The sequence below is a fragment of the Pelodiscus sinensis genome, chromosome 2 (genome assembly GCF_052426305.1).
Source record: "Pelodiscus sinensis isolate ZL-2025 chromosome 2, ASM5242630v1, whole genome shotgun sequence".
NCBI lineage: Eukaryota > Metazoa > Chordata > Testudines > Trionychidae > Pelodiscus > Pelodiscus sinensis.
The window spans coordinates 262,890,726-262,905,179 of record NC_143053.1 but is presented as its reverse complement, the minus strand read 5'-3'; the positions used below and the strand labels follow the sequence as shown (position 1 = coordinate 262,905,179).

The following is a 14,454-nucleotide window of genomic DNA, read 5'->3' as shown; positions in this document are numbered from 1 at the left end:
GGTTCCTGGCTGCAGCCATTCCTTAAAGGGACAGGCGCACCCTCACAGCCACTTGTTGCAGAGAAGGAGCCAGAGCACACGGCTACTTTGCTGCAGCATGTCCCAGCCCCAAGACCATCCTGGCCCTTCCACTGAGCCTTCTGGGGACCCAGCCAAGGGCTCCAAGCGCCGGGCACCATCCTGGTCTGGCGCAGAGATCAAGAGCCTGCTGGAGCTGTGGGGAGAGGAGGAGGCCTTACAGGCCCTCCAAAGCCGGCGGCAAAATGCCGATATTTATGGCCGCATGGCTGAAGCCCTGGCCCAGAAGGGCCACTACCCCTGCACACAGGACCAGGTGCGGTCCAAGGTGAAGGAGCTGCGGCAGGGCTACGCCAAAGCCAGGGAGGAGAGCTCCCGGTCTGGGGCAGCCCCCCACTACTGCCCCTACTACCCAGAGCTGGACCAGATCCTGGGTGGCAGTGCAGAAGCACGCACACCAAGGAGGTTCGTGCAGTCCGGACTGGCAGACCCCGTGGTGGACGCTCCAGAGCAGGAGCTACAGCAGTCTGGAGATGGGGACATGGTCCCAGAGGAGGAGGAGGACAGCGAGGAGACGGCGACCCTCACCACCGTGGAGCCAGTCACCCAGACCTCAGAGGCCTCCCAGGCGTCATCTGGCGCAGGAGAGGAAGCAGCAGGTGAGTACAGTGAGGTTGTGTCACACCCGGGGGGGGGGGGGGAGGTAGGTGGGTGCACAGTGGGTGATGCACAAGGGAAACCTGTCATGCTCAGGCTGATGCCCAGGTCACACACAGTGTTACCTTCAGAATGTCTGATTCCCCTGTCTCAAGGAGAGGGCATGCCCTTTTGGACAGCTGTTGCACACATGACTGATTGTGATAGAAATGTAGCCATGTTACTCTGATCTGAGGAAGTGGGTCTGGCCCAGGAAAGCTCATCCCCTAATAAACCATCCTGTTAGTATTGTAAGTGCTACAGAGTCCAGTTTATAGGACTGATTGTGTCTTCTTCTTTTCCTCCACAGCCGGACCAGCCGTGGAAGAGGGCCGCAGCACCCCAGCCCCACCTCCATCTCCATCTCCATCTCGGAGACATGGGAGCCGCAGACACAGGCGTGTCTACGCCGACATCCTCCGGCAGCACGTCGAGGCTGTGCAGGAGCAGAACTCCATCCTGCGACAGAGGGCGGAGGCAGAGGAGCGCTGGCGTGATCGGCTCATGAACAAGCTGGTCCTGCAGTGCATGGTGCTGTACACCACCCTGAGGGAGGTCAGCGGCTTGCCTGCTGCTGTGCCTGGTCCTGCTCCTCCAGCACCCCATGACCCCACCCCACCAAACCCCCCTTCCACAACAGCATCCCTTTCCCCCCTTGGACCTCCCTCTCCCCCAGCCCCCCCAGTTCCCCAGCCCCTCTCTCCCCCTGGCCCTCCTCTCCCCCAGGCTTCCACGTCCCAAGAGCCCCCCAGCAGCCAGCCAACCGACAGGTGCATCACCCGATCCCGTAGCCGGGGAGCACCCCAAACACGAGGCCCAGGCAGGAAAGGGAAATCTGCCAAGCCCCGTTCAACCTGATCCCCTTCCCCCCTCCAGGTTTCCAGTCCCCTTCCCCCCTCCAGGTTTCAATCACCCCCATCACCCCAGTTATAAAGCACAAACAAAGGGTTAAACGAACTGTTTCTTTATTGTATATAGTTTGGCAACAACAAAAATGAAAAAAATTTTTGTTATGTTTGCAACATTTATAATTTTGTACATATTACCTAACAAGTAAAGAGAACATTTTATTTTGAAACACACCCTGGTGTAAGTGATGTGTCCAAACTGGGTCAGGAGATGGGTTGTGGAGGGAAGCTTCTATTGGGCCAGGGCCCAGTCCCCAGGCAGAAGCCCCTCAGTGCACTCAGTCTCAGTGGCCTCCACTGGAGAATTGCTCCCGGAGGGCCTCCCGGATGCCAACTGCAGACTGGTGAGCCTGGCGGATGGCAGCTGTCCGGGGCTGGGCAAAGAGCCTCTCCTGGGCATCAGCAGCTCTCCCCCACCCTGGTAGGAAGGCATCCCCTTTCCTCTCCACGAGGTTATGGAGGACGCAACACGCGGCCACCACCTCGGGGATGTTGGTCTCCCCCATGTCGAGGCGTGTGAGCAAGCACCGGAATCTGCCCTTTAAACGGCCAAACGCACATTCGACCTGGTTGCGAGCCCGGTTAAGGCGAGAATTAAACTGCTCCTTGCTCGCATCCAGCTGGCCGGTGTAGGGCTTCATCAGCCACGGCATCAGGGGGTAGGCGGCATCAGCCACTATGCACACCGGCATGTGCACATCCCCAACCGCAAACTCGCGATGGGGGAAAAATGTTCCTGCCTGAAGCCTCCGGTACAGGTACGAGTTCCTGAAGATGCGGGCATCGTGTGCCCGCCCTGACCACCCAACACAAATGTCCGAAAACTGGCCACGATGGTCGACCAGGGCCTGGAGGACCATAGAAAAGTAGCCCTTTCTATTGATGAATTGGGCTGCTCGATGGGGCGGTGCACGGATGGCAATGTGTGTCCCATCGAGCGCTCCTCCGCAATTCGGGAAGCCGAGGGCAGCAAAGCCGGCCATGACGCTGTCCAGATCCGGTAGACAGATGAGCCTGTTGAGCAGCTCCGAATTGATGGCCCTCACCACCTGCAGAATGAGACAGACAACAAAGTGTTAGAAGGGGTGCCTTATGTCTTAGGAGGAGAACCCACCGCCCACCTTCCCTCTCAAACACCCCAGGAATCCCCTCCTCAGAACCCCCCCCCCACAATTCAGGGTGAGTGGAGGAGCTCCCTCCCACTCCCACTCCACTTGGCCCTTCCTGACAGTCTCCCTTCCCCCCACCCCAAACTGTGACTGTCCCCAGACAATGACTTACCTCCATCAAGACGGCCCCGACAGTAGATCTCCCCACGCCAAATTGGTGTCCCACGGAGCGGTAGCTGTCGAGGGTTGCCAGCTTCCAGAGGGCAATGGCGACCCTCTTTTCCAGGGGGATGGCGGGCCGCAGGTGGGTGTCTTGCCGTTGCAGAGCAGGGGCGAGCCAGGTACACAGCTCCTAGAAAGTGGTCTTTCTCATGCGGAAGTTCCGTAGCCAGTCTTGCTCATCCCAGATCTCCATCACGAGCCGGTCCCACCATTCAGAGCTGGTGTCAAACCTCCAAACACGCCTGTCCACGAAAAAGTTCGGAGGCAAGGGCAGTGCGGCTGCCTGACGGAGGAACCCCTCGTCCCTCTGGTCTGGGAGCAGCTCGGGAAGGAGCCTCATGACTGTGTCATGAAGATGCAGCAACAGCTGCAGTATGGTGGTGTGGGGCCATCGCCTGCCCAGGGGCAGCTCTGGCTCCATGCCAAAAATAAGGGTCTGCAAGCAGAAAAACCTCAAAAGAAAAAAGCTGCTGGGGTGTCCCAGGAAGCTGACCACTCCAAACCAGCACTGCAATGCCTTGCAAAAGTCCTCAAGGGACAGCAAAGGCAGCTGCAGGAGCAGAGCAACGGGTGTTCAGGAGTGTCCCTTTAACCACGCGTCTCTGCAAAGGGCAGGCAGGCAGCACCCGGAAGGAAATGCTACCCCCATGCCCTGGCAGAAGCAGTTCCGGGTGGCTTTCAATTTCGAAAGAGCGTCCAGCAGTCTGGACGCTCTTTTTCGAAATAGCAGATCGATCTTTCGATCCGGGCATTGCAGTCTAGACGCGCTCTTTCGAAAGAAGCCTGCAGTCTAGACATAGCCCTAGTCTGGGCTGTTCTCTGAAACAACGAACTCCCCCCCCCCTTCTCCTTTGTTACACTAAACCAGTAACTTCTGGGCACCGAGCGCCCCTCTGTATGCAACACCCCCCTTTGAACTATTTCCCTGGGAGGGTGGTGAAGCACTGGGCTGGGTTCCCTAGGGAGGGGGTGGAATCTCCTTCTCTAGAGGTGTTTAAGTCCTGGCTTTACAAAGCCCTGGCTGGATGGATGGAGTTGGGGTTGATCCTGCTTTGGGGAGGGGGCTGGACTCTCTGACTCCCGAGGGCTCTTCCCACCCCAGGATTCTATGATTCCATGTAGCTCCTATTGGCCAGAAACCATCCAATCAGAGCTGCAAGATTTTGCTGGGGGTGGGAACAGTGTGAGAAGCATCCTTCCCTCCTCCCCTGGGCTCCCAGGAGCTGTGGCTCTAGACAAACGCCTGGGAATGAGCTGTGGAGGCCGGGCCACATGGCTAGGAGCAGTGGGGGGAAGGGTCGCTAGCTAGGAGCAGCCCATTGCAGGTAGGGGTGCAGTGATGGCCAGGGCTGGTGGCTGCTCAGGAGGGGCCTGCGAACAGGACCTGAGCCAGATGGCCCAAGGGCTGGGCAGTGGCTGCGGGATCTGCAGGTCCAAGGGAGAGAGGTCCAGTATCCAGTAATATCTTTTACTGGCCTCCCTTATCTCTCTGAGGCCCAGGCACGTGACCCTGATAGCCAGGTGCTCATGACCTGTGGGAGAGGCAGCAGTAGCCAGCTGGGACAGAGGCCTCCGGGATTCATTCTGGCATCAGGCCTGATGGCTCCGTTACTTCCGAAGAAATTATATTGGAGATTGAGAAATTGTGATAATTAACCCTCAAGAACTCCAGATCTGAATGGGGGAGGGGTGTATTGAGGTCTGGATGTGAGTAGAAGTCTCCATTCTGGTGGGCTGGTGTTAGACTGAGGTCTGGAAAAGTCAGACACAAATGCCTGATTGGCAGCAAATCTGGTTTTATTGATCTATAAAACTATGGCTCCAGGAGTGAATAAAACCACAGAATACAAGAGCACGTAGAGCCCCGAGTAAAACTCGTCTGGTTATACATGGATTACATGCAGTGCGGTTCTGAACAGATGCAGGTAACTCGTTCCCAGCAGGAATGGGTCCGATCACCCAGCAAAGTGAATAACGCACCTGAACAGGTAGGCAGGGACAAGTACAATGTCCTCCGTGTGATTTCAGCGGGAACGGTCGCTTCCCACCTGCCGGGAGCCCTGGGATACGGCTGTAGCGGTCGGACTGTTCCAAACCCATCCCAGGTCAGAGCTTCATTACAGCCAGAGCATAAAATAGCCTTAATCAGCCTTTCAATCACTCCGATTGCCCTCTCCCCCCCACCCCCCAGTCTGTGCCCCCATTTTAGGAGCATCCCCTCAGAGCTGGGTTCTTCTGCTCTCATGCTTGAGACTAGAGGTGTGGAACTGACCCCTGGTCCGTGAGCAGGGAGCCTGTTGGGGGCTCCTATCTCCCCTGCTCTTAAAGGGCCACTGCCTCCTTTTCTGCCCACTGCTGCCAGGCGCAGCCACACCCTGAATTCTGTCCCTACTCTTGTTTCTCAGGGTAGCCTCTCGCTCCGGGCTCTTCCCAGCTGTGGGCTGGCAGGGTGGAGCTCCCCGCCTGGTGATTCACACTGCATCCGGGCAGGGCACTCATCCCTTGTAGGGCAGAAGCTTGGCCTGGCCTCAAAGCGCCAAGGAGACTTTTGTCTTTTCCCCTCCCCTTATTGTCAACAAAGAGCCAGTGTGGACTCCGCTGTTTGTTTTGCAGAGAGAACTGGCTTCCACCAGTTTCCCACTGTGCCTCCCCTGCTGGTTCTGCTCAGTGTTCTGTGATCTCTGCAGCCCTGCAGGCAGGTGCTCCTCCCCTTTCAATGTTCCAGGAAGTGTTTGGGGAACTAACGAAGATCAAATCATTGGAAGTCTCCTGTATTGCCTGTTAGGAGCCCAGTGGCAGGCAGGATGCTGCTGCGAGGGGGGGGGGGGGGGGCTGTGGAGATGGCTGTTCTGCTTTGAAATTCCTCAGCATGGATAGCTCTGAGAGCTACAAGGGAATTCCAAGTCAGGGATCAGTTCGGCCTCCCAATCGCACTGCCCTGTGGGATCCTTACCCATAATGCTTTGCTCTGTCAACAGGGTGCTAGCCATGTGCCCATTAAATGTCGACAATGCGAGGCAAAAAAATTGGTCTGAGGGGTTTTCAATTTTGCCGATTTTTGCATGGCAACAGCACTTTTATCACCAGTGTAGGGATGGCTTTAGAGGGTGTCAGAGACAGGCTTGACTGTACTTTTCTGAGGGAAGGAGAAAAAGGCTGCCCAGACACCCTCACACAGCCGCTGTGATAGCTGGAGTCCAGTGCTGTGTCCTTCAGAACAGAACAGAACACGCACTAGGGAAGGGAAGAAGCAGAGAGGAGAGAAAATGCAGCTGCGCTTGGTGGTGCCAGCTTTGCTGTCTTGCTGCTGCTGAAACAGCCCCTCACAGGCCTGATCAGCCCCTCCGAGCCCTGGCAAATTGGTACCAGCTGGAGCTGTTTCAGCCAAGAGGTGGGGAACAATTCTGGGGTCGGGACCAATGACCCACAGAAAAATTAACCGGTGGCTGCACACAAGTGAGAACATGAAACAAAACAAACCAACCCCTCAGGGACGTGGCCCCTACTGAGAAGGAGAAAGATCCACCCCACATTCCCCACACCCCAGAGCCTGGGGGGGCAGCCTCATAGATTTTATGTACTCCCGCCTCATGGCAGGGCAGCAGGGGGGCTGGAGCGCCAGTGCAGGCTCCCCAATGCCAGGGGGAGGGGCTGAGACTCGGGGGCCAGATCCAAGCAAGCCAAGGGGCCACTTCAAGATCCCAGGCCTGAGATTCCCCACCCCTGGCTTAAGGCTTTGCCAGATGCACTGGGACAGATTGTCCCGGGCAACATTTTACAGAAGTGCCACCCCCGTGCTTCAGCTGAGCCGCTTTGGTTTGCGGCAGCAGCAGAGAAGAGCCGGGGTCAGGGGGACGTGTCTTCTGGCTGATGACTTGTGTCCTGGCATCTCGCCTACGGCTCACACACGCCGCCAGCGCTGGGAGAGCTCGGTGCACAGAGAAATAGTAAAGCCAAGTGTTGTTCCCACTAGCACCTGTGCTTACACTGGTGCAGTTCCAATGCGGGCAGTAGAGAGAGGGCAAGTGACGGGCTGGGCGTGGGGCTCTCACCCCGATCGGAGACACCCCCTGCAAACATCTGGAACTGAAGTTGTTTCCTCCTACGTAGTAGGTTGTGTGCCATGTTCTCCCCCAGGTGGAATGGGCCAGGTCCTGCCATCAGTTACAAAGCAATAAATGGAAGTCAGCGCAGTCACAGGAAGCTCAGGGAAAGGGACTCAGGTTCACTGGATCTCACAGGAAAATGTTACACAGACCACAGGAGGCCAGTCCTAAACCACGGCTAAGCTACACGCTTTGTTAAACAGGCTGCTTCTTTTTCATGGGGAAGCTGCAGCCAGATATTAGTGAAACCAGCTTTTAACCAGATCCTCTGTTTGCATACGATCCCCTTTTCCTTTAACAAAGTTTTTGAATGCAGTCTTTTTTTCTTCAGTCTTCTGAAAGGAGAAAATGGCGATCGGGGCTTTTTTGCGGAAAAGCGCGTCTAGATTGGCCACGGACGCTTTTCCGCAAAAAGTGCTTTTGTGGAAAAGCGTCCTGCCAATCTAGACATGCTTTTCCAAAAATGCTTTTAACGGAAAACTTTTCTGTTAAAAGCATTTCCAGAAAATCATGCCAGTGTAGATGTAGCCTGCAGGTTAGGCCTCAGCTGGAGTACTGTGTCCAGTTCTGGGCACCGCATTTCAAGAAAGAGGTGGAGAAATTGGAGAGGGTCCAGAGAAGAGCAATGAGAATGATGAAAGGTCTAGAGAACATGACCTATGAGGGAAGGCTGAAAGAATTGGGCTTGTTTAGTTTAGAAAAGAGAAGATTGAGAGGGGACATGATAGCCGTTTTCAGGTATCTAAAAAGGTGTCATGAGGAGGAAGGAGAAAACCTGTTCATCTTGGCCTCTGAGGATAGAACAAGAAGCAATGGGCTTAAACTGCAGCAAGGGAGGTATAGGCTGGACATTAGGAAAAAGTTCCTACCTGTCAGGGTGGTCAAACACTGGAATAAATTGCCCAGGGAGATTGTGGAATCCCCATCTCTGGAGATATGTAAGAGTAGGTTAGATAAATGTCTATCAGGATGGTCTAGACCAGGGGTTCCCATCCTTTTTCTGTCTCTGTACTTCCTTGGCTTTTAGTAAACCTTCCCGGACCCCCTATTCAATATGAAAAGAAATAAATTCTAGACTCTAGAATCCACAACTTTTTTCACTAACACGACTACTTTTGGAATATTTCAATTAGGATAATCTAATTATTTACCAAATATTCCCCGTACCCCCTTGACAAGCTTCTCGTATCCCCTGGGGGTACGCGTACGCCAGGTTGGGAAACCCTGGTCTAGTCAGTATTTGGTCCTGCCATGAGCACAGAGGACTGGACTTGATGACCTTTTGAGGTCCCTTCCAGTCCTAGTATTCTATGATTCTATCATTAAATAGCCTTAATCAGCCTTTCAGCCACTACCATTTCTCCCTCTTCTCCCCCCGCACCCCGCCCCACCAGCCTCTGCCTCCAGTCTAGGAGCATTGCCTCAGAGCTGGGTTCATCTGGTCTCATGCCCCTGGCAGAGCTGACCCCTGGTCCGTGAGCAGGGAACATGTTGGGAGTTCCTATCTCCCCTGCTCTTCAAGGACCCACTGCCTCCTTTTCCGCCCACTGCTGCCAGTAGCAACCACACCCTGAATTCTGTCCCTGCTCTTGTTTCTCAAGGAAGCCTCTCGTTCTGGGCTCTTCCCAGCGCTAGGCTGGCAGCACGGAGCTCCCTGCCTGGTAATTCAAACTGCGCCAAGCAGGGCTCTCACCCCTTGTAGGGCACTTTCGAAAAAGCCTCTGTCGAAAAAGACGTGCAGTTTAGACGTAGCCATGGTCTGAGAGGGTGTCAGAGATGGGCTCGACTGTACCTTTCTGGGCGTAGAGAAAAAGGCTACCTAGATGCTCTCACATAGCCACTGTGATGGCTGGAGTCCAGTGCTGTGTCCTTCAGAACAGAACAGAACAGAACAGAACAGAACAGAACACGCACTAGGGAAGGGAAGAAGCAGAGAGGAGAGAAAACGCAGCTGACTTGGTGGTGCCAGCTTTACTTTGCTGTCTTGGTGCTGCTGAAACAGCCCCTCACGTGGCCTGATCAGCCCTTCTGAGCCCTGGCATCTCGGTACCAGCTGGAGCTGTTTCAGCCAAGAGGTGGGGAACAATTTGGGGGTCAGGACCAATGACCCACAGAAAAATCAACCGGGGGATGCACACAAGTGAGAACATGAAACAAAACAAACAAACCAACCCCTCAGGGACATGGACCCCGGCTGAGAAAGAGAAAAACCCTCCCCACATTCTCCACACCCCAGAGCCTGGGGGTGCCAGCCTAACAGCTGGTGAGGGCTTCCGCCCCATGGCAGGTCAGCAGGGGGCTGGAGCGCCAGCGCAGGCTCCCCAGTGATGGGGGGAGGTGGGGCTGAGCCTCGGCGGCCAGATCCAGGCAAACCAGGGGCCATTTCCAACTTCCAGGGCTGAGATTCCCCACCCCTGGTTTAAGGCTTTGCTCAATTCACTGGGACAGACTGTCCCAGCAATGCTTTACAGAGGTGCTGCCCCATGTGCTTCAGCTGAGCCGCTCTGGTTTGTGGCAGTGAGAGAAGAGCCGGGGTCAGTGGGACGTTTTTTCTGGCTGATAACTTGTGTCTTGGCATCTTGCCAAGGCTCACATGCTACCAGCGCTGAGAGAGCTCTGTGCACAGAGAAATAGCAAAGCCAAGTGTCCCCGCTCACTATTGTGCTTACGCTGGTGCAGTCCCAACACAGGCAGTAGCAGAGAGGGCAAGCAACGGGCCGGGCGTGGGGCTCTAGCCCCGATCAGAGACATCCCCCTGCGAACATCTGGTACTGAAGCCATTTCCTCCTATCATGTCACATTCACGTTGTGGGTCTTGTGTCCTGGTCTTCCCCAGATGGATTGGTCCAGGTCCTGCCGTCAGTGTCACTGCAATAAACGGAAGTCAGCGCAGTAACAGGACGCTCTGGGAAAGGGACTCAGGTTCACTGGATCGTACAGGAAAAGATCCAGAGCACAGGAGGCCAGTCCTGAATCAGAGCTAAGCTACACGCTTTGTTAAACCGGCTGCTTCTTTTGCATGGGGGAGCTACAGCCAGTTAGTTGAGAAACCAGTTTTTAACCAGATCCGATGTTCCTTTAACATTTTTGAATGCAGCCTTTGTTTTTTCATGCTTCTTGTACAGACTCTGTTCTCCTGGCAGCAGGGGCTCCTTATTGGCAATCTTCCTTACTATCTCTGCCACTTCCCTCATGTCCTTCAGTGATTTTATTCTTTCCTGGTACCCAGGCTTCAGTTCCTGTTGCTCCGAAATGATCAGCAGGTCAATGTATTCCGGGGTGGACAGCGGGTTGGGTTTCAGAGCGATTTCCTGCAGACGTTGGAGGCTGCGAGATGATTTATCAATAAGCTTCATTAATATCTGTTCCACTGCAGCGTATTCCTGAGACAACTTCTCAACCCTTCTCTGTGTGGACAGCACCTCCCCAGATGCCCCCTCATACTTCTCCTTCAGTTGTGCATAGGTCTGTTTCTCTTTCACTAATGTGTATTCCCACTTGTACTTTTGATTGAAATGAACATTCCAGAAACATTTCCCAGGGCACACCCGGCAACGTCCTGTGTTCCTGTCCATAGCTGGACACTCACGTTTATCAGCATCATTAGCGACATAACAGGGATAGTGACACGTATAGTGACACTGCTGGCAGTTGGTTATGTAGTAATCTGCACCAGAGATGTCTGTTTTCACTGCCACTGTTTTCTCCACCTCATATTCAAAGTCTTTATTGGCCTCCATTTCATCCTTGTGCTGCTCCAGAGCTTCCTGTGTCTTGCGCAGTTCTTCCAGCTTCACCAGGCCGGCTTTGATTTGTGGCTGCAGCCCTTCCACGGCCACCTCCAGCTCCTTTCGCTCCCTGAGAACCTCCTGTGTTAATGTCAGACTTCTGGTTTCCAGTTTCGATAAAGCCCCGAAAAATGTCTGCATGCTCATGGCTCCCATTCTCCAGAACATTTCATCAAAATTACAACTGCCCTCGTCAGCTGCAGCGTTACAGGTGAAGAGGACGGAATTATTGAATTTGAAATACACAGAGTTGCCCTGAGCATCCTTAGCACAAGGGACATCGGCTGTTTTAATGGCCTCTAGCACAGGGGGGGCCTGTCCATCAGCGAAGGTGACCAGGATTAGGATGTTGTCTTTTATGTCCTTCCCAAACATGGAGAGCACCGAGTCAAACACGTACTTCTGGGCGTGGGTCAGACGAGCTAGTGAGGCCTGAACCACAAAGCAGACGGCGTCAATGTGATCAATGGCCCCGGGGGTGGAGAAGAACTCTCGGACTTTCCTTATTATCTCTTTGTCATGATCTATCCCTCTGGTGTCACCAAATCCCGGCGTGTCTATGATAGTCAGCGAGTAGGGGACTTGGAAGCCCTTCATGTGATTAACTTCATAGGCCGTCACCTCAGATGTCTGGCTCTCAGCCTGGCTTCTGTTTGTGGTCTTATGGATGAGCTTGAACCTGAATTCATCCTTCCATTGCACACCCAGGACGTAGTTGACCATCCCGTTGATGAGAGTCGTTTTCCCCGACCCGGTGGCTCCCATCACCATAATCACTTTGTTAGGGATCTCCAGGGTCTCCTTCCCCAGCCTGTACTTTGGGTGTTCTGTGTTAGAATCAAACCCCTTCTCTATGGGCAGTGCACACACCGCGGGTGGCCCTTCTCCTATCCGAGTGCTCTTCTTGTAGAAATCTTGTGCTAGTGTCTTTAATTCTTCCCCTGCTGTTGTAATTGAGACCTCCTCCCCTGGGTCACTCAGAGCCCCATCCGCACACACGGCCAACACCCGGAATCCATAGGGCGTCTGTGGCCTCAGTCCATCAATGGTGCAGGACTCGGTTCTCTGTCCCGTCCTTCGCTCCAGCCATTTGGCTTCTGCAGCCTCCTCTCTGTATTGCACCTTGTACTCGCTTATACTGACTCCATCTCCAATGACACGTGGACTCTCCCAGGTCAGGGTGATGGCCGATGATTCTACAGTCGCTGCTGCAGGTTTCCCAGGGGGGCTGGTAGGAGGAAGCGTCTTCACTGTGTCGCTCACGTCTCTGCTCTCGCTGAGCCCTGGTTTGCTCACGGCCGCGTATCGGAACTGGTACTGGGTGTTTGGACGGAGCCCTGTGACTGTGAGTGTCTCTTGTGTGTTACTGACATTCACAGCCACCCAGTTCTCCTGCCTGACAAGTCTGTACTCTGCCTGGTAGCCGCATATCTCAGCCCTGCCATAGGCTGCCGGTTTCAGCGTGAGCTGCACACGGTCATGTCGGACTGCACCAATCAGGAGAGGAAGAGGCTTTGATGGAGGCTGGAAGTCGGTGCTGAGCAGCTCTCCATCCTCATACAGGTAAATGGAAGCCCCTGGATTGGCCTTGTCTGGGACAGAGGCCACAATGAACCGGGTCTTCCCGTTAGATTCATTCACACGGGCAAAATCTGAAAAGCACTTTGCAGCTTTTCGAGCTTTTTTACATATTTCCTTTTCCTCAAACCAGGCCTTGGATTTTGGTTCCTCACTGGCAGAACTGGCTGGTGCAGGGTCCTCAGTGTCCTTCATAGACTGGGTGTGAAGCCAGAGATGCAAATCTGCTAAATATGGCTCCTTGTCATTTAAGGAAGTGAATGTAAAAGAAACGACAAAGTCAAGCCCAGGGTCCAGCACTATTTTCTCTAGTTCACTCTGAGAGGGCATTACGTCTATATTCTTTAGGGCACTGAGATAGGAATTCACATAATTCATCTCTCGCTCTTTTCTGTCCAGGAATTCATTGAGTTTCTGAGTGTTGAAGGGTGACAGGTTTCTGCGTGACAGAATGTCCACCAGGGCCCCTTCCTCTTTCCCCCCTCCACGGATGGATGGTAAGAGTCCTGCCAGCTCTTTCTGGAAAGTCTGTCTGTGTTGCTTACACAGACCTTTGAACTGCTGGACTTTCCTCTGGATTTCAGGGAAGGTTCTGGCAATTGGATTCTTGCCCGTGTCGTTGCAGCGCATGTTCAGTTCTGCCAGGTCCTCCATTGCAGTCTGAGCATCAGAAATCAGCATTAAGCTGATCTCACGCACCAGCCGAGCAGCTCTGGAATCCAGCTTGGTCAGCGGGTACAGCCAGACTCTCATGGGTACGGCCTTCTCCCCGTTCTCACCCAGCCGCGCTGGGAGGGTGGAATAAATGGTTATGCCATCGTGGAAATTAGTTGGATTTTTCTCAAGTGCAAAATCACCATGGAACTTGCAGTTAAATTTGTCAGCATTTGATTTGTCTTTTTCATCCATGTTGAGATCCCCTGCCCCTTCTGCAGAAAACAAGGGTAACTTTTTAATTGCAATCTGGAGCGATCCCTCGATCTTGCGGACATTCTCAGAAGAAGAAACTTCTCGATCGAACACGAAGAAAGCCTGGGCGCCGTACAGCACAGCCGTGACCACGTGGGTGGCCGTGCCTTGGTCAAACACAGCAGGATAAGAGACATTCTCTGGTCCTAAATGGCTCATGGTCAGGTGCTCAAACTTTGTTGTGGCCAAGTACTGGAGAGTGACTCGGGCCTGTTGTTTGGATGTTTTGGTGTCATTTAAGTATTTGGCAGATCCGCTGACTTCAACCAAGCCCCCCAGGAAGCTGGCCTTGAGCGATGCCGAGACATTGAGGGCGCTGGCCTTGTCCTCAATGGTGTCAGATGCGATGATCTCACATTCAGTCCTGGGCTGAGGTTTTGTGTTTACATCCATGCGAAGCCGTTTCAGGTCCCACAGCGTGATCCCTGCAATGTCAGAGAGAAGCACACGGTAACATAGCTGATGGGATACAGAGCACACAGCGTCTATGCAGGGTTTAACTGCGTGTCATTTCTGAGACTCAAAAATGAGCGGGGGACACCATGTGAACTGGCCAAGTCACAAACGTGCCTAGTCAAGGCTGAAGGACATAGCTAACAACCTCCTCTTATTCCTGAGCTTCTTACAGGACTTTGGAAGATGTGACCCTTTGTGATTTCTTTTCATAGAATCATAGAACACTAGGACTGGAAGAGACCTTGAGAGTCATCGAGTCCAGTCCCCTGCCCCCATGGCAGGACCAAATACTGTTTAGACCATCCCTGATAGACATTTATCCTAGATAGAACTTTTTCCTAATGTCCAACCTAAACCTCCCTTGCTGCAGTTTAAGCCCATTGCTTCTTGTTCTATCCTCAGAGGCCAAGATGAACAAGTTTTCTCCCTCCTCCTTATGACACCCTTTTAGATACCTGAAAACTGCTATCATGTCCCCCCTCAGTCTTCTCTTTTCTAAACTAAACAAACCAAATTCCTTCAGCCTTCCTTCATAGGTCATGTTCTCTAGACCTTTAACCATTCTTGTTGCTCTTCTCTGGACCCTCTACAATTTCTCCACATC

The 14,454-nt window shown here is 53.6% G+C and overlaps 2 protein-coding genes across 4 annotated transcripts in view; one reads left to right on the top strand and one right to left on the bottom strand.

The window, feature by feature from the left end:
* The window catches only part of LOC112545555 (stonustoxin subunit alpha-like), a 298,534-nt gene that overhangs the window by 32,594 nt on the left and 251,486 nt on the right, over positions 1 to 14,454 (top strand). The gene's annotated exons all lie outside the window — the stretch shown is intronic.
* The window catches only part of LOC149525501 (uncharacterized), a 29,989-nt gene continuing 17,175 nt past the window's right edge, over positions 1,641 to 14,454 (bottom strand). The window contains exons 3-4 of one of the 2 annotated variants that reach the window (XR_016348593.1): positions 2,904 to 13,819; positions 1,641 to 2,671 (exon numbers count right to left, since the gene is read on the bottom strand). Coding sequence is in view for 1 of the 2 variants with exons in the window: in XM_089775947.1 (XP_089632073.1) it covers positions 10,098 to 13,819 (3,722 nt within the window). In the remaining variant the exon portion in view is untranslated. Of the gene's footprint in view, positions 2,672 to 2,880; positions 13,820 to 14,454 lie in introns of those variants that run through there. The other variant, XM_089775947.1, reaches the window with a different exon arrangement.